The sequence below is a fragment of the Hippocampus bargibanti genome, linkage group LG09, assembly GCF_051943395.1.
Source record: "Hippocampus bargibanti isolate YZ-2025 linkage group LG09, ASM5194339v1, whole genome shotgun sequence".
Taxonomy (NCBI): Eukaryota; Metazoa; Chordata; class Actinopteri; order Syngnathiformes; family Syngnathidae; genus Hippocampus; species Hippocampus bargibanti.
Window position 1 is genome coordinate 14,052,833 of NC_142742.1, and position 18,235 is coordinate 14,071,067.

At 44.5% G+C, this 18,235-nt stretch overlaps 2 protein-coding genes across 2 annotated transcripts in view; one reads left to right on the forward strand and one right to left on the reverse strand.

The window, feature by feature from the left end:
- Positions 1–537, reverse strand: part of LOC148893731 (RAS guanyl-releasing protein 1-like) — a 30,567-nt gene extending 30,030 nt beyond the window's left edge. Inside the window, exon 1 of the mRNA XM_089004062.1 lies at positions 291–537. Within this exon, the coding sequence (XP_088860188.1) occupies positions 291–403 (113 nt within the window). The 5' untranslated portion in view covers positions 404–537. The remainder of the gene's footprint in view (positions 1–290) is intronic.
- A 7,050-nt stretch (positions 538–7,587) lies between these two features.
- exd1 (exonuclease 3'-5' domain containing 1) lies at positions 7,588–12,019 on the forward strand. Its single transcript, XM_089004624.1, has 11 exons — positions 7,588–7,734; positions 7,845–7,913; positions 7,983–8,016; positions 8,085–8,146; positions 8,219–8,283; positions 8,410–8,496; positions 10,045–10,149; positions 10,217–10,297; positions 10,390–10,533; positions 10,612–10,803; positions 11,027–12,019. Exons 1-11 carry the CDS (start codon positions 7,605–7,607, stop codon positions 11,507–11,509), a joined length of 1,452 nt encoding a protein of 483 aa, XP_088860750.1. The 5' UTR covers positions 7,588–7,604; the 3' UTR covers positions 11,510–12,019.
- Positions 12,020–18,235: the final 6,216 nt, after the last annotated feature.

Sequence of the window (18,235 nt, forward strand, 5' to 3'; positions counted from 1 at the left end):
TTGGTAGCTGACCAGTGAATAATGATATTTTCTTTCAAAGGAGGAGAAATGAAACATTTCTTCGTTTTTGTGCTACACATTCACAGCAGTGTAACCTTCATATTTATGTAAGAAAATATATGTATTGAACAACGTATGTCAACCCTCTGAGAATAAAACGGTTCAGATTAAGAATGAATGGGTGGACATCATAATTCAAAAAGCTGTAAACATAACTACACACAACTGTTGATCGAAACAGGGGGAAGAAGCATGAAACAAAAAGAGTAAAATATGATGGTGACACTTACGCATCGTCTTTCCCCCTGTCATCCGTCCCAATACTTTCACTTTTGTTATTGTTTTTTGATTGACAGCCCATGGCAAGGTACTGTGCGACGAGAGGCTGCACTAAGCTGTCCATCTGCGTCCTCCTCGTTTGGAGCAAATGATCGTTGTGCTCGCCTCACCGGTGCTCTTAGCAGCATGCTGAGCACACACACATACACACACACACTCGTCAATGGACGTGACACAAGCAACAGGCAACATTCAGACGCAGCTTGTCTGGGGGCGGGAGGCAAGCTGCAATGTGGCCGGCATGTCATTAACTGCACTGCAGAGTGGGCAGAGGAACTCCTCTCAGCGTCATGGTCTGTTGTAAGTCACTTTTCTTGATTAAACTTTAAAAGGTATTTCAAAGTCAAAAAGTCAAAGTCAAAGTCAGCTTTATTGTCAAATATGCTAATATGCATGACATACAGCACAGATGAAATTATTGTCCTCTCTGACCCGGCATGCAAGGCACTTATAATTACTTTAACAAACATAAACATGAAAATATAATTCCATAGATTCTTAAAGCATAAAATGCATTAAATATAAACTGTCTATCTTTAATTGAAAATCATATGATGAAAATGCAATGGAAAATATTTACTTCTAAAAATCATTGTTAGATTTAATGCTATATATAAAAATTGCCCATGCCTAAACAATGTCCGAAGACTGCTCATATCAAACTCTATCCAAAAAATAATCTAGATTGAGATATGGGCAACATTTGAATTAAAGGTGTTCAAAATAAACTTTGTTCAGAAGAAAAAAATATTTTGAACTCTGCTTTGTGGAATTCAAAGAGCTAATCTCAAACATATTTAATTCACATGTGATCAACATCAGACATTATCAATTGTTATCACCCTGAGACCCCCATTCTCCTTCAGAAGGCCCATGTTTAAAATGACATGGATGGGCATACAAAGGACATAGTAATGATTGACACAGGGTCAAACTAAGATTTTTCAAACCTTCACAACAAATACACAAACACATCTAATAACAAACTTTTTCCTCATCTTTACTATTCATAAAAGATTTACATTCTAGGCACAATTAAAACACACACACGTGCACATACGCACACACACAGACACACACAAACACACACACGTGTGAATGGTGTTTGTTAAAACTTTTCCATATACAAGGCACACCTTCAATGAATTACATGTTTTAAAAAGTTTTCCATATACGTATAAGGCATTCCACAATATAAGACATTATGTTTCAAATATATCCCAGCATGGACCGCACACTATTTCTTCTACACGGGAAAATTGAGTCAGTGGCTGCTGATAGTAGTGACAAGACCAGTTGTGGCTCAATATTACTTCATATAAAGTGCAACAGTGTATCAGGCGCAGGGTCATTTCAAGAAGAAAATGAAGGCTTTTAGGTGCGCCAGACACAACGGAAAATACGGTATAACTACAATTATCTGTCTGTCTGTCCGTCCGTGTCTCTCTCTATCTGTCTGTCTGTCCATCTATCTATCCATCTGTCTGGCTGTATATGAGAGAGAGAGAGTGAGAGAGAGTTAGAGAGAGAGAGCAAGTTCTCTTAATTGTTGCATGCGATATGCTCCATGAAATAAGTCTGCCCCCATGTGGATAAAGAGAAAAAGTGTGGCGGGTACTAGGACCAGGCATCTCACCCAGCAGGTGCACGGGAGGGGGCGGGTGCATGTTACACATAATCCACTGCATTTTCTGTTTGAGTTAGATCTAATTGTTAGCCGTTGGAATAAACATGTCTCCACATTCAGTCGTGTGTGCTCCTTCCTCAACGGCTACACCGGTGACCCCGACGTTTGAAATGTTCATGGCAACTTCTACGGCCATGTCGCCACGACCGGCGCCCCAACTCGCAGCTCCCGCCTACGCCGCAAAGCTGTCCGAGTTCTGGCACAGTGATCCGGCTTCGTGGTTCCAGCATGTGGAAGCACTTTTCCACCTACGAGGCATCACGGCGGATGAGCCAAAATATTACCGGGTCGTGGCGTCTCTCATCGAGCAGACTACTTCTCGTGTGCTGCCGCTCTTACGCGCGCCTCCACACAGCGAGAAATATGCGGCGCTCAAACACCTGCTGCTCCGGCGGTTCACGCTATCGGCCTCTGAGAGAGCAGACAGGCTTCTTTCCCTTCCCGGACTCGGCGACGGAACAGCAGTGGATCTCATGGACAATATGCTGTCGCTATTAAGTTCAGATGAGGCCGGATTACTTTTCCCCCATATATTCCTCCGTCAGCTACCAGCCTCAGCGCGCGCCGGCTAGCTAACTCGACGTGCTTAGCCACCGGCGATTATCAAGGTTTGGCTGAAGAAGCGGATCGAGTGCTTCTGGCGACACGGCTGTTCGCCGTGCAAAGCGTGACGGCCGAACCCCTCGGTGAAGGGGCATCGAGCATCAATCCGACCGTCGTGGCAGGAGTGGTATCGGCGAAATGGCGCGGGAAGACCACCTGTTTTTTCCATCAGCGGTTTGGCGCCAAGGCTCGGCACTGCCACCACGAGGCTCCCAACACCGGCTCCCAATACCGGCACCCAGTAGCAGCCGTGGGCGCCGGCAAGGAAAGCGACCTGCTTTTCATTACGGACTCCTCGTCAGGAATACCTTTTCTTGTGGACAGTGGGGCAAGTAAGCCTGCTGACGACGACTGCCGCGGAAAAGACGGCAGGTGGGTGCGGGCCTCCCCTGTGTGCAGCTAACGGCTCGGCCATTGCCAACTTTGGCTCGGTGCGCTTCCACGGACGGGAATTCAAGTGGAACTTTATTGTTCCCTCGATCACGGTCCTGATAATTGGCGTGGATTTTCTATGTGCTCACGGACTACTTGTGAACATTGCTAACCGTCGTTTGATTGACGTGATCTCTTTCCCGACTTTCTCGTGTGAGGCTGGAGGGCTTGGAGCGTGAACACACGCAAATTATTTAACGTCAGGTAACGTTTACGAACGTCTGTTGACCGAATTTCCGTCGTTAACTACTCCCGCCTTTTTCAATTCCAATATGAAACACGGGGTAGAGCATTTCATCCCCACGTTCGGCCCGCCAGTTTTTGCCCCCGCTCGTCGCCTTGACGCGGCAAAATTGGCAATGGCGAAAGGGGAGTTCGCGACATGGGCATCGTGAGGCACTTGGGCATCGTGAGGCGTTCCAACAGCCCGTGGGCTCCAAAAGTGACAGTTCTTGGCGGCCGTGCAGTGTTTTTTGTCGGCTAAACAATATAACCACACATGACCGTTACCCCATTCCGCACATCCAAGACCGAGACCCCAATCCGCACGTTTGGCCGGCGCCTTGATTTTTTTCTAAAGTACATTTAGTTCGTGGTTATCACCAGGTGCCGGTACGGGCAGAGGATGTGCCGAAAACTGCTGTAATAACCCCATTTGGCCTTTTTGAATTTCTCCGCATGCCTTTTGGCCTGAAGGGGGGAGGCACAGACCTTCCAAAGACTGATGGACTCAGTCTTGCGAGGCCTCGAGTTTGTATTCACCTACTTCGATGACATCCTTGTGGCCAGCTCTTCACCGGAGGAACGGCCGTCGCACTTAACTAAGGTTTTCAAGCGTCTTGATTTGCACGGTCTTATCGTTAACCCTGTGAAGTGCCAATTTCGTCTGTCCTCGATCTATTTCTTGGGGCACCGCATTTCTCCACAGGGTGCCATCCCCTTACCTGCCGAAGTGCAGGCAGTGGTGGACCTCCCCCGCCCGGCCACAGTTAAGGCTTTGCAGGAGTTTTTGAGCTTGGTTAATTTTTACAACCGGTTCCTCCCTTACGCAGCCGACCTCCTACAACCCCTCTATGGCGCATTGAGAAAAAAGAAGGCTAACGACCCCGTCGAGTGGCCCCCGCAACGAGCACAGTCCTTTCAACGAGCCAAGGAAGGTCTCGTGGGTGTAACTCTTCTGGTCCACCCGATCTTAACCGCACCAGTGGCCTTGACTACCGATGCGTCTGATGTTGCCGTAGGGGCGGTGGTCGAGCAGTTTGTGGAAAACGAATGGCAGCCCCTTGCATTTTTCATTCAGAAGCTGCAAGATAACGAACGCAAGTATAGTGTTTTTGACACTATTCGTGTCCTACTCGAGGGGCGCCGGTCCACCGCATATGTGGATCACAAACCACTCACATTCGTGGTGACTGAACTGTGGTCGGGCCGACAGCAACGGCATTTAGCGGACGTTTCAGAATTTACAACAGACATTCGGCACGTGGCCGGCAAGTGTAACCCTGTGGCCGATTGTTTGTCATGCGCGATCGTGTGTCCAGTCCAGCTCTTGCTAGATTTTTCAGAGATGGCCACCACCCAATCTGAGGATCCGGACATCCACGAACTCAAGGCTGCAGGCACGGCCCTGAAACTTGAGGAGGTGGCACTGTGTGAAGGGGGTCCCGCTCTCCTCTGCGATGAGTCTACGGGTCGCACTCGTCCCGTGGTTCCGCAGGAGTGGCGTCGGCGAATTTTTGATTCTATTCATTCCCTGTCACATCCTGGCGTCCGGGCGTCAGTCAAACTGACCTGGTTACGAAAGGATGTCAGGATGTGGGCAACTGCATGCGTGGCATTTCAGCGTGCCAAAGTCCACAGGAACACCCAGGCAAATCTGGAAACTTTTCCGATTCCTGTCAGGAGATTTGACCACGTCCATGTGGATCTGGTCGGGCCCCTCCTTCCTTCGCAGGGTTGCACACATCTCCTCACTATGGTCAATTGGACCACTAGGTGGCCGGAAGCAGTCCCCCTGTCCTCCACGACCTCGGCAGATATTGCCCGCACATTTCTGTCGTCCTGGGTCGCACGTTTCGGCATGCCATCCGATATCACTTCGGACAGAGGCCATGGCGCAGTCATTGGGTGTGCAGGTACACTATGGCCTACCACCCGCAGGCTAACGGGATGTGTGAACGTTTCCACCGGTCACTTAAAGCCGCGCTACGGGCCGCACTATCGGACGGTAACTGGGTCGACCGGCTTCCGTGGGTCCTGCTCGGGTTACGTTCGGCCCCAAAAGAATACCTTAACGGCGCTCCGGCAGAGTTAGTGTTCGATCAGCCACACTGCGTTCCTGGTGAATTTCGACCTGAAGCTTCGGGTACACCTTCTTTCCCCCTTTTGCCAGGAGAGCCCCTGTCTCCAGCACCATTTCACCACTGCGTCATTTCATATATATATTGCATATATTGCATATATTTCACTGCATTTTCTGTTTGAGTTAGATCTACTTGTTAGCCGTTGGAATAAACACATCTCCACATTCAGTCGTGTGTGCTCCTAAAGAGCACACACGACTGAATGTGGAGAACTGCTCCTTCTTCAACGGCTACAATAGCAGTACAATAACAGCATCAGTCCATTATTTCTCACAACTGTAAAAAAAAGTAGAGGATAAAAATTAACACACGTCTTGCAGGCATAAAAAATTGACGTCCATTATATCAACAAAATACATATATAAATAAAATAAGTCTCGAACACACCTGCAATCCTGATTTGGCTACAGCCGCTACACCAGGGGTGCTCATTACGTCGATCACGATCTACTGGTCGATCGCGGAGGTAGTATTGGTCGATCGCAGCGTGACAGTAAAAAAACATTTGTCAGCCTATCAAACGTCCCGTCACTTGATTGACATACAGGGCAACCATTCAGATGACAACTGAATTTTTACCTTTAGGTCACCGTGCATGCGTAAACAACGGCGCTAAACGCAGCAAAATTTACAAGCTAGTCAGCGAATTAAGCAAGGACACATATGGTGATCACATATGGTGATCAAAATGAGTGAGAAAGCGGGACCAAGTAAGGGGGCAAAACGTATTACTTTCATACGGAAAGGGAAAATGTGGAGCGCCATTTTCGGACTGTTCATGGAAAATACGACATTGAATTCCCGCCGAAAAGCCAGCTGAGAAAGAGAACGGTGGACGAACTAAAATCCCAGTTGTCCGGACAGTCATTTTTTCACTCAACATACTTCATTAGCGAAAGCCACCACCGAAGCATTGTTCCTGGTAAGTCACGCCATCGTTAAAAACAGTCCTTCCAAGATGGAGAGATGGTAAAAGAAGCATTCGTTCGTTGAAGCAGCTGACTCCTTGTTCAGAGACTTTAAAAATAAGGCAGAGATATTATCTTCAATCAAAGCTCTGCAGCTGTCAAGACATACAGTTACACAGCGCTGTGAAGCCACGGCTGAGGATTTAACCCAGCAAATGTGGAAAGACATCGGAGATTGTGAGTGTTCTCACTGCTGAAGTCCAGGGCTCATGGACAGTTCTGTAACTTACTCACACAGGAAAAGTACCCCAACATGAGGAAATGTGCTACCTCCTTGACTGCAATATTCGGCTCCACTTATTTATGTGGTCAGCCTTTTCCTACATGAAGATCATTAAGTCCAAATACCGTTCCACCATGAATGATGAACATTTGGAAATGTGCTTGAGGTTGGCTGTCAGCACCTACTGTCCGGACTATGCATCCCTGCCTGATTCAATTCAGTGCAAGTCATCAAAGTAAACTCAGGTAATTACAAAAAAAAATTAATAGTTATTTATTATGTTACGTATATGTAGTTATTATGTGTGTTGTGCAATATTGGCTTATTCAGTTATGCAAGGTACATCAACATACATTGTACATACAAAGAACATTTGAAAATAATTATGTTTTGCATTTTTGTCGTGGGTAGATCATTTTGACTTGGTAGTTTTTATAAGTAGCTCGTATGCTGAAAAAGTGTGAGCACCCCTGCGCTACACCAATTATAAAATGGACGGCGCGGCCAGATACGTAATACTTGGTATCACTGGAGCTCTGCTATCACATTTGGCTTTGCAAATAAAGTGCTTCCTCTGCGCCAGTCACGCCAGTGTGCTTCATTGGCTGAGAAAGCCACTGGGACAGGTGAATGTGGTTTGCACACTTTCCTGCTTCTTCGACACACATTTGCAGAAACAGCATTTTTCATTATGTTTATAAACAACATCGGATAATCAAGGGACGCTTTGACAAATATTCACAAACTGGAATGGTGACCCACAACAATTGTGTTAAATTCCCAGGTGTTGGATATGAAAATGTAATGTTTCTGACATGTGATAGGTTGCTTTTACCACCCGATTTTTCAAACATGCAAGGTGTTAATGAACTCAACATCAAGTTAGCGGTGTAGCTTCTTTACGAACTTGGTACCCTCGTTCGAGAGTTAACTTCTACACCCCCCCCCCCCCCCCCCCCCCAGACACTTTAGTGCGCTCCGAAAACAAGATGGTGGACGAACATACCCATTTCACGAATATATTCCAAGGGAAACGAATTAAACTTATCCTCAAGTCGTCGTTTTGCTTCGGCGTTGTGCAACGCATCACCTCCAGCAAGACAGTGGCCCTCGCTAAAGGTTCGAAAAAATCCGCCTTATAATTATGCCATTGAACAGTTACGTTAATGGACAATTGGTCCACGAACAAAGAAGCTAACCGTCACTTATTCATTAAATTGCTGTTTCAGTCGTATATGGCGAAAATGGATGTGAACTTCCCGGAATTAGATTATTCTACGGTCACGAGATTTTGAATGGTCAGTACAAAAGCCATCTAATAATGTTTTAGTGAAAATTCCTAAAATAAACATTTTGTTAATTATTAGTGGAGTTTGCCAATGAAGAGGACCAAACGCATGGGTAAGTTGTTACCAAATTGTCAAATTGACAGACGAAAGATTGATTTTGAGGTATTAAATGATGCACAGAAATATTTCTGAAGACCACTTGAAGTTATCAGAATTTCATCCATTCCAGAATTTTCACCAGGGTGAGTAAAATGTCAACATTCGTAGTCATTCAAAATAGAAACACTGTTTGTTGATTACAACTGTTTTAATAGGTGATGACGAAGAATACATCAAATTTGAAGTTATTGATGGGTTTCATACAAAATTTGGACCTGCAGTAAGTACTTTTAGGGTCTTCCATATATTTGAAAAAGTAGTGAGAGAACAGTAAATCCTTGTGTTAAAATAATCAACAGCCTCTATTTTGATGACTGAATGATGTTTGTGGTGTTTCACTTTTTAGGTGATGGAAATAAAGAAGCAGCATGTGGTTAGCGTTGGGGCTGACGGGGTGGACATGTACAAGCACGGCAGACTGTGTTGGCTTCAGGTAAGAAGTCCGTGGTTCTTTCAGAAAGTTCTTGGCATCGCAGCTTAAAGCTTTTGAGGATATGGTTCTTTGACTCAAAGATAAAGATAGGCTAACCTTTATTTGTCCCACAACGGAAAAATTATGTATGACGAAACATTGGGATGACAGGCGGTTTAAGATGGTGCACTCAGTTACGAACGTACTGTACATTATCCTCTGCATATTCTATGCAAAGTCCAGAAAACAAAAACTCCCTTTCACAAAAAGGAAGGGTAAACAAACGTCAAAAACGGACACACTTGTCAAGCTGATACTGGAAGTAGAGCAGAAGATGAGTTCTTCGCAGGTGTAATCTAAAAAAAATAAACTTTTGTTTAAATTTTATTTGAATGTTTTTTTTAAATATTTTGATTATTCGACAGTTCAATCTAGTTTGCAAATTTTCCCATTGTAGGACGATTAAAAGCTTTATGATTCGGATTCTGATTCTGACTGCATTGCAATTTCAACACTCCAATACAAGTCAATACAGCTCAAAGACAGACACAAGTGTCAAAAATCTTATAATTGCCTTTGGTTTGCTTCCTGTTTTTGTGCCCATTACATTGGGGGCATCTTGCAGTCAAAGAACAATACTATTGTCAAGATTCGAGGAGCTACACGTAACAAACATTGTTTTGTGGCCCTTTGGAGAATTTATAGGCAATCATTAACTTTTTTGGAGAGATCGCCATTAACTTGCACTTATTTATTTCAACGCTTGTACTTTATTATAAAATTCCAAACTGTTCAACATTAAAGGTTCAACATTTCTTAACTGACATCAGAAAAACGCTTTATAGCATCTAAAATACCCAAAACACGCAGTATGATATTTTTATTCAAATGCAAAACACCAATAAAAATGACTTAAAGTGTCCAAAATCTGCAAAATCTGTCCAAAGTCCCGCCCCCAGTTCGTGACGTCACGCCAAGACGTCTTGCATCGCTGGAGAATCAAAACAATTGCTTCAGATTCGGAGAATATGCTTTCTTGTTACACATCCAGTTATGAATATGATTCAAATAGTTCTGAAGAGGAAAGCATACATGTTTGCAATCGATTAAAGAATTTATTCCGTGCCATTTTGAGGCAACATTGATGGCGACCTCCTGTGGCCACCTCCGTTTCCGCAGGCTGATAAATTCCTTATATGGAGGTTGGACGCCCTCTTCTGGCGGCTTTTGGGTGCAACACGAGGTCCCCAGACCAAACATGTACAGCAATATACATTGACGTGATGGAAGGACTGCTACAATGCGTCATTTTTTCGGTCAGGGGTGTTCCTTTAGTGACGTCGCGTATGGACTCGTCACCAACTCAAAAACGAGACTTCCTGAATATTCAGCGCGAGTCTCAAAATGTAAAATATAGCTACATGCGGTGGAATCTTATTAAAATACGCTCAGTAGAAGTCATTTGAAGCCATTTTACAAATTATGGACACAACTTGTCCGAAGACGTCGGTTGTCCTTTAACATTTGAATGTCCTCTGTCTATAATGATGCTTCCTGTTCCCATCTTAGATTGCCACTAAACACAAGGTGTATCTCTTTGACATTCTGTTACTTGGAACAAAAGCCTTTAAGAATGGCCTGCGCATGATTCTCGAGGATAAACACATACTGAAGGTGAGTATTTTATAGTCGTGCGTCGATTATGTTGTTTGACCTCTGTTGATTGTGTTATGTGGCACAGGTCATTCATGACTGTCGAGCTGTTGCTGGATGTCTGATGACACACTTTGGAGTAAAGCTGACTAATGTTTTTGACACTCAGGTACATCAGGGAAGACTGGTGGCTATGCATACATCCTTATAGTATCATACTTTGACCCAACCATGTTGTCTCTCTTACCTTTTCTGGCCAAGTTGGCAGATGTCTTGTGCTTTCACTCTGAGACGGGTGGATTCTTTCCACACCGAGTGAGCACCCTTCACGAGATGGTGAGTTCCTACCTGAAGATGCCCTCCTCCCAGCTCATCACTCTGGAGACCAAGGCACAGCTCACCAAAGTATGCTCTGATGGAGAACAAGAGTTAAACTTGATTAGTCAGCTTTAATGATAACAGTGTATGTATTTTTTTGGGCAGGAGGAAACCAAAGTGTGGTACAAGCGTCCGTGCCCTTTACCTCTGCTGAATGTGATGGCGTTGTCTGTGATCCCCTTGCAACGTCTCAGAATGGTGCTGTTGGATTCTCTTCTAATGGACTACATGGCCTTAGTGGACACCTACCTGTCAAATAGCCAATACCCGCTTGTTGATTTGGAGAGCATCAATTTGGTATGAGTGTATTGTTTGCTTTGTATTATGATGTAAAAAGTTGTTCAACACAATTAGGCAGCCCCAGACTTCTAAGATTTGTTTTGTTGAGAGTCAACAAAGAAGATTGCAAGTCTACCATATATAATGTCCAATGCTTAGGTTAGGTTTTTAATCAACCTTGCAGTCATTTTTGGAACTATTCATACTGAGTTTTTCTTCATTTTTCCCCCACCATTTACAGGACCGTGTTTTTGACTTTCCGCCCGAGCTCAGGCTGCTCGAGCTGAAGCGCAGCGAGCGTCGGGAGCGTGCTGCCAAACTGTACCCCGTCACAGAGAAAGGTCTGCTCATTCGTTCCAGTCCTCGAACGGAGCCCGCACCCCAGACATCACCTGCGGAAGATGACAAATGCACACAGCCTTTTGAGCAACCATCATCGCCAACGTCGATAAAAGCCGATCAGAACACAATCATCACAACTTTGAATGTTGCTCAATCAGATCCAGTCCCAAACACCTTGTCAGAGCCGATGGGCAAAATACCTCTCAGTGGTGTAGGCAGAGGGTTTACATCACTACTAATGGGGGTGATGGGTCGAGGGAGGTCTTTTGGGAAAGAAAAATCAGTGACCGACCATCCTCCCCCTTCTTACCCCCACTTTGGGCTCAGACCACTTGATTCAGACACTACCATAATGGATCCCGAGAGCGAGGAGTGGGATTGAGGATCCTCCCAAGGAACAATCTCCACAAGCCTCCATCCAATACAACACCCGGTCGGGATGTCACAAATGGTTGTTGGTCTATAAATTGAACACTAGATGGCAGTAAACATTTTGTTTAGTTCCACGACCACGTTCAGCCTGGACGAGAATGTTTTGAGTTCTGTTAAAATAAAACTTTCATTTTCAGAAGTGAGTAAAGAATGATTCTTATGTCACACATATTCTGTAAATGACCACCACTTAATACAATATAAGATCCGTTGCAAGGGCTTTATCCCAAATTCTACCTTTACAATACACATACAGTCTGAATGAAAACCATACCACTTTTTCAATAAGTGGCATATTTTTTACTTCCTCATTTTTAGTGGTCTCAATATTTGACAACTAATACATTTGCCAAGCTGTTGACACTATTTTAATGTTTGTACTTCGAGCCAAAATTGAACAAATCCTCTGATTTCAACTTTTCAACATGCTTCTTTGACTTTCATAGTCTTTTGTGAATGAAGGCTGATTACATTTTGTTATTAATGAAATTAAGACATTTGCAAATATCCTCTTTGATTTGGGAAAACTGAATAAACCAGTAACTGAATGAGTTTCAAACAATCCCTCTCCTGTGATACTATTTATTTTAAATGAATGATAACAATAATAAGAATACATTACATTTTAAGTGCCTTTCAAAGCTCTCAAGGACACTTTACAGTCACAGACAAGCATTGCTACTATAATAAATAAAATATAATCACAAATAGAATGCAATAAATAAAATACAATTATAAATAGAAACGAGAGAGAGCTACACTGAAAAAGAAATTTTAAATAGGTGGGTATTGAGATGGGAGTTGAAGGTGGGAAGAGAATCGATGTTACTAATGTTGGGAGGAAGTGAGTTTGGGGGCAGAGCAGCTGAAGGCTCTGTCACCCATCCCGAGGCGGAGGGAGGAAGAGGATCTGAGGGAACGAGAGGGAATAGAAATTTGAAGAAGGTCAGATAGGTATGGGGGGGAGGGGGCAAAGTTATGGATAGCTTTAAGTGTATAAAGAACCATTTTAAAGTTGATTCTATATTTGACCGGGAGCCAGTGGAGCTCTTGGAGGACGGGGGTGATGTGGTGAAAGGATGGGGTTCTGGTGATGATCTGGCTGAAGAATTCTGGACGAGTTGAAGTTTGTGGAGACGTTTCTGAGGGACACCAAAGAGAAGTGAATTGCAATAGTCAATCTGGGAGGTGACAAGACTATATGAACGATGATAGCAGTGGTGTGAGGAGTGAGAGACGGGCGAAGACGATTGATATTGCGTAGGTGGAAGTACGAAGACCAGGTTAAGTTATTTATATGGGAGTGGAAAGATAGTGTGCTGTAAAGAATGATACCTCGGCTTTTCACCTGATGGGAGGGAGAATTGTCAATAGTGAGAGAGAAACTGTTAGCTTTGCTCAAGGTGAATTTGGTACCAACGAGGTGAATTTTAGTTTTTTCGCTGTTAAGTTTGAGGAAGTTATGGGTAAACCAGGCTTTAATTTCAGAGAGGCAGAGTGAAAGGGAAGAAGGTGGAAGAGAGGCGTCGGGTTTGTTGGAGAGATAGAGATGGGTGTCATCCGCAAAGCAATGAAATTGTATACCAAATTAGCGGAGAATATTGCCAAGGGGTAGAAGGTAGGTGATAAAGAGGAGCGGTCCCAGGACAGAGCCTTGGGGCACACCAGAGGATGCAGGAGAGGACTGTGAAGTGAAGGAGTTAATTTGGATGAACTGAGAGCGGTCAGAGAGATAAGAGTGGAACCAGCGTAGGTGATCCCTATGGAGGAAAGTCTGTCAAGGAGGATGGGATGAGAAATGATGTCAAAAGCTGCAGAGAGGTCAAGAAAGACGAGGATGGAAAGTAAACCGGCGTCAGCTGGCAAAAGAAAATCATTCGTGACTTTTAAGAGACCTGATTCTGTACTGTGGAGGGGGCGGAAACCAAATTGGAATGGTTCGTAGAGATCATTCGGGGAGAAGTGAGAGTGTAGCTGAGAGTACACAACTTTTTCGAGGATTTTGGAAATAAAAGGAAAGTGAGAAATGGGGCGCAGGTTCTTGCAGTCATTGGGATCAGATCCAGGCTTTACGGGCAATTGCTCAATTCCCCCTGCACTTTAATGCAAAAAGAAAATATCCATCCATTATCTACCACTTATCCGAGGTCGTGTCACGGGGTCAGTGGCTCCCTCTCCCCACCCAGTTCTTCCAGGCAGATCCCAATGCGTTCCCAGGCAGGTCTTAGGTCGGTCGTCCCCGGGGTCTTCTGCCAGTGGGGCATGCTCAGAACATCTCACCAAGGAGGCATCCAGGAGGCATCCTAATCAGATGCCTGAGCCACCTCATCAGGCTCCTCTCTATGTGGTGGAGAAGTGGCTCGACACTGTCCCCCTCTTGGATAACAGCTTCTCACCGTATCTCTAAGGGAGAGCCTGGACACCCTACGGAGAAAGCTCATTCCGGTCGCTTGTATCCAGTAATGTTCTGTGAGAGGTTTTTCTTCTTAATATAAAACAACTCAATAACTGTTGAGAGGTCCTGGCAGAGAGGGTGTAATTCTACGTAAGGCCTTGAAAGGTCTTTCTTTCTGTTATGTTTTCAATGCACAAATTCGGGTCCATTGTATGTTTCAGGGGGTGGGGGTGTGGGGTGGGGGAGCACCTCTTACTACACCTAACCCTTAAATCATCTATATTACTAAAGTGCATTGCATACACAGTACTGTGCATGTATTATTGATGGAGCGATTTGTTTATTTTACCTTGTGTTTGCGGTAGATGTCCACGAGGGGCACTGAAGGTGGTCCTTCGTCTCTATCAGACCAGATATGTGTGTTTTGTCCTCATGGGAGTGGTAGGTCATGTTTTTTCCCTTTTCTTTTTGTACTGCACTCTAGGGAAGAGGATTCTGAGATTAAAGTCAGAATTTTGCCAACCATATTTTTTTTTCTTCAGTGGCCCTAATCCTCTTCCGTAGCACTCAGACGTTACATTCCTTTACAAACAATGCCTAATAAAGGCGAACAGACGCCATGGATTTATATATTGAGTAGTGTAACGTCTCCCACAAGCCTGCGTGGATAGGAGAGTCAGTAAAATTGTTATTATTATTATTATTATTATTATTATTATTATTATTATTCATCCATTTTCCAGACCGCTTTATCCTCATTAGGGTCGCGGGGGTGCTGTCGCCTCTCCCAGTCATCTTCAGGCATGAGGCGGGAGACCCCCTGAATTGGTTGTCAGCCAATCGCAGGCCACACAGAGAAAATAACAGTGTCTTGCACACTCAAACCCAGGGACAATTTTGGCATGTTCAGTCAACCTGCCATGCATTTTTTGACATCTTGGCGGAAACCGGAGGCCCCGGAGAAAACCCACGCGGGCACGGGGAGAACATGCAAACTCCACACAGGTCGGTTGGTCCGGGTCTACTTACGACCTCTGCACCGTGAAGCCGGTGCAGAGGTCGTATACTACCAGGCATTATTATTATTATTATTATTATTATTATTATTATTATTATTATTATTATATGAAAAACAAATGTGCTTTTGCAAAAAAATATTACAACAAATTGCCAATATTTAAAACAATATAAACATTGTTAGGTCGATTTCAATAATTGATCCTAAAATATTCGATAATTTCAGTCCGAATGTTCACATAGCATGATTAATATCCTGGCTTCTACCTTTCTTTTAATTGGCAATGTAGAGAAGAAGGACATTGATGGATCTCGTTATAATTGACAAAAAAAGTCAAGTGGCCAACATTTGCAATGTTTTCCAATGGTGTTCAAATGATCTTGGCAAAAGGGGTAACTCGCTATTATTGTGCCTGGATGATATGAGCTTGCTGTGTAGAATCAAAATAAGACCTGGCCAAAAACAGCAGAGCAAGGGTGCCACTTGGACTGCCACTGGACTGCCATTATCTTCATAAATAAAATTTGGCCCTTTCCAGAGCTGTATAATTAAAAAAAAATGGAACAGATAAAGGAAGATTTTGATTAACTGAGAGGCGGCACACTTCAAGCTTCGCATCTCTCTTAGCAACCAGCCTCTCCTCGACATCTGCTCAACACTTGCCCCCATATTGCCACCTTGAAAAGTTATTCATCATCCATGTCTAGATTTTCTTTTATTATACGTACATGGGTCGAAAATAAAAGCAGTACATCAACGGTTATTGTTAAACTTGTACGTTTGTTTGTGTGCGCGCGCGTGTGTGTGTGTGTATGTGCGCGTGTGTGTGTGTGTGTGTGCGCGCGCGCGTGTGTGGGCGTGTGCGTGTGTGTACGTGTGTTTGTGTGTGTGACAGTGGGGGGTCTCTGTGGACGACAGGTCCCATGTCATTGACAACCAGATTGAGGCTCTTATTTTAGAGGACCTTGCATTTCCTCTCCGTCACAATAATGCCTTGTGTGTAGCACTTCCTGTTTCCCAGGCCTGGGAGGAAGGAACAGGGCGCTTGTCACACGGTAGTCACCGCTTCCTCCCCTCTCTTCTCCCCTTCTCCCCTACTCCCCAAACTTCAGACAGTGTTGTGTCCTTCACAGGGAAAGATGACTGCACTGTTAGCATCCCAGCCGGATGCACAAGGACTATTTTTAGACTCAAGTTGGAAAGGTAGCAAACAGACATAAACACATGTTTTAGGGTGTCCAGCTGTGTTTATCTCCTAAAAACGAGGAGCTTGACAGCGCAAGGTTACAATTGTTTTGATTCCAATTTTGGTGGACATTTGTTATGTGATTCTCAACATATGAAACGTTATCATCTGAAATCAGAAAATGTCCAATTTAAAAGCCAATCAAAAATTTCTCTTTGATTGCACTTCAGTGAGTGGTCTTACAAAACCTGGGACATTAACTCTTTGAGCATCATGTCATGTGTAACTTAAGCAGACTCCACGAAAGCTTACTTGAGCCAGCTTCAAAGAACACGCAAGGCGTTTTTAGACTGCTTCTACTATCTATGTATGTATGTATGTATGTATGTATGTATGTATGTATGTATGTATGTATGTATGTATGTATGTATGTATGTATGTACGTATGTACGTATGTACGTGCGTGCGTGCGCATACCTCAGAAAAGCAGGTCTCACAGCAAACCCGAAAAAGTGCAGGTTGGCATTTGGCGAGACCAACTACCTGGGCTACACTATAGGACGGGGCCTGGCGAAACCTCAAGAAGGAAAACTACAGGCCATACAAGATTGGCCCCAGGCCCTTTTCCAAATACAGTAAAGTCTCGTTATATCGATATCGGATATATCGATAGTCCCGGTTATATCGATACTATTTCTATGCACGCACGGAGAAAATTACATGCAAACAGGGTCGGATATATCGATAGTCCCGGTTATATCGATATTTTTTCGGACTCCCTTGAATATCGATATAACGAGACTTTACTGTAGCAGGTGAGGTTGTTCTTAGGCCTGTCTGGCTACTATAGACTATTTATTGCTGACTTTGCTACTATAGCATCCCCCCTGACAGGATTGAGGACCAAAAAACACTCCTGGTTGGTGAAATGGAGCCCAGAGGCCGAACTGGCCTTCATCAATCTGAAACAGGTGTTGTGCTCCAGTCCGATCCTGGTGGCACCAGACTTTAGCAAGTACTTCATTGTTCCAGCTGATGCATCTGAAGTTGGTCTGGGGGCCGTACTCTCACAAGTACATGGAGGAGAGGAACGTCCCGTCCTCTACCTTAGCAGAAAGCTGTTGCCCAGGGAAAAGAACTATTCCACAGTGGAAAAGGAGTGTCTTGCCATTACCTGGGCTTTGGAGTCATTGCGCTTCTATCTCGTGGGAGTGGGCAGGTCTGTTTGATCTGTGATGGGGTTAGGCGTCCCAGCCACCACGAGTCTCCCTGTCTAAGTGAGCATGCTACATAGACAGTAGGTCATTGTAGGGCTTGTCTACCTACGCATGTAAAGGCTGGACCCAGCAGATTGCATGGAGGAAACCACTAGACTGGTTCAACAGGCATGAAGGTGGGCCCAGCAAAGCATTGTGGAGCGCAAGTAGGTCACAGTGAGACACGTAGAACACTGTGGTCATCCACTGCATCCCGACCCATCCCCAGTCGTCTTGACTCTGTCTTGCCACTGAATTCTGATGGGCTGGGACGAGAGAGTGAGGCAGACGACATTGCGCAACTCTCCTTCACTTTAATCAACCTCACGCACAAGTCATCTTCACCACCCCCCACTCCAGTGAAGATGGTCATCTCTTTCCAAAGAGGACGAACACATATCTCCTGGGAAGACTGGAGAGGCTGACCCAGCCTCTCGTGACATCAGTATGTGGTTGGTTGGTTGGTTGGCTGGCCTGCTAGTTAGTTAGTTAGTTAGTTAGTTAGTTAGTCATCTAAATTAAGTCATCTGTGATTGTCCAGGCTGCTCTCCGGCTCCTGCCCAAAGTCAATACGAATTGATTCCAGCTCACCTACTATCCTAATGGGGACAAATGCCGGAGAAAGTGAGTTCATGGATACACGGCTGTACATTTTTCTGTTGGTATTCTAAAGCTCAAAAAGTTAAACAAATGCTGATTTGTGCACAGCTGAGTACATGCATGTCAAGGGTGCCAGGGATCAAAGCAAGCCAGACACATGACAGACTACATTATTGAACATTTGGTTTTGTAGCATGCTTGTGGCAGCTCACACGACAAAG

Excerpts from the sequence above, each read along its gene's own strand:
- exd1 (XM_089004624.1), top strand. The coding sequence starts at position 7,605 with ATGGTGGACGAACATACCCATTTCACGAATATATTCCAAGGGAAACGA. Across the intron at positions 8,284-8,409 it reads ATACAAAATTTGGACCTGCA|GTGATGGAAATAAAGAAGCA; the intron begins GTAAGTACTTTT and ends TTCACTTTTTAG. Across the intron at positions 10,298-10,389 it reads CTAATGTTTTTGACACTCAG|TTGGCAGATGTCTTGTGCTT; the intron begins GTACATCAGGGA and ends TTTCTGGCCAAG.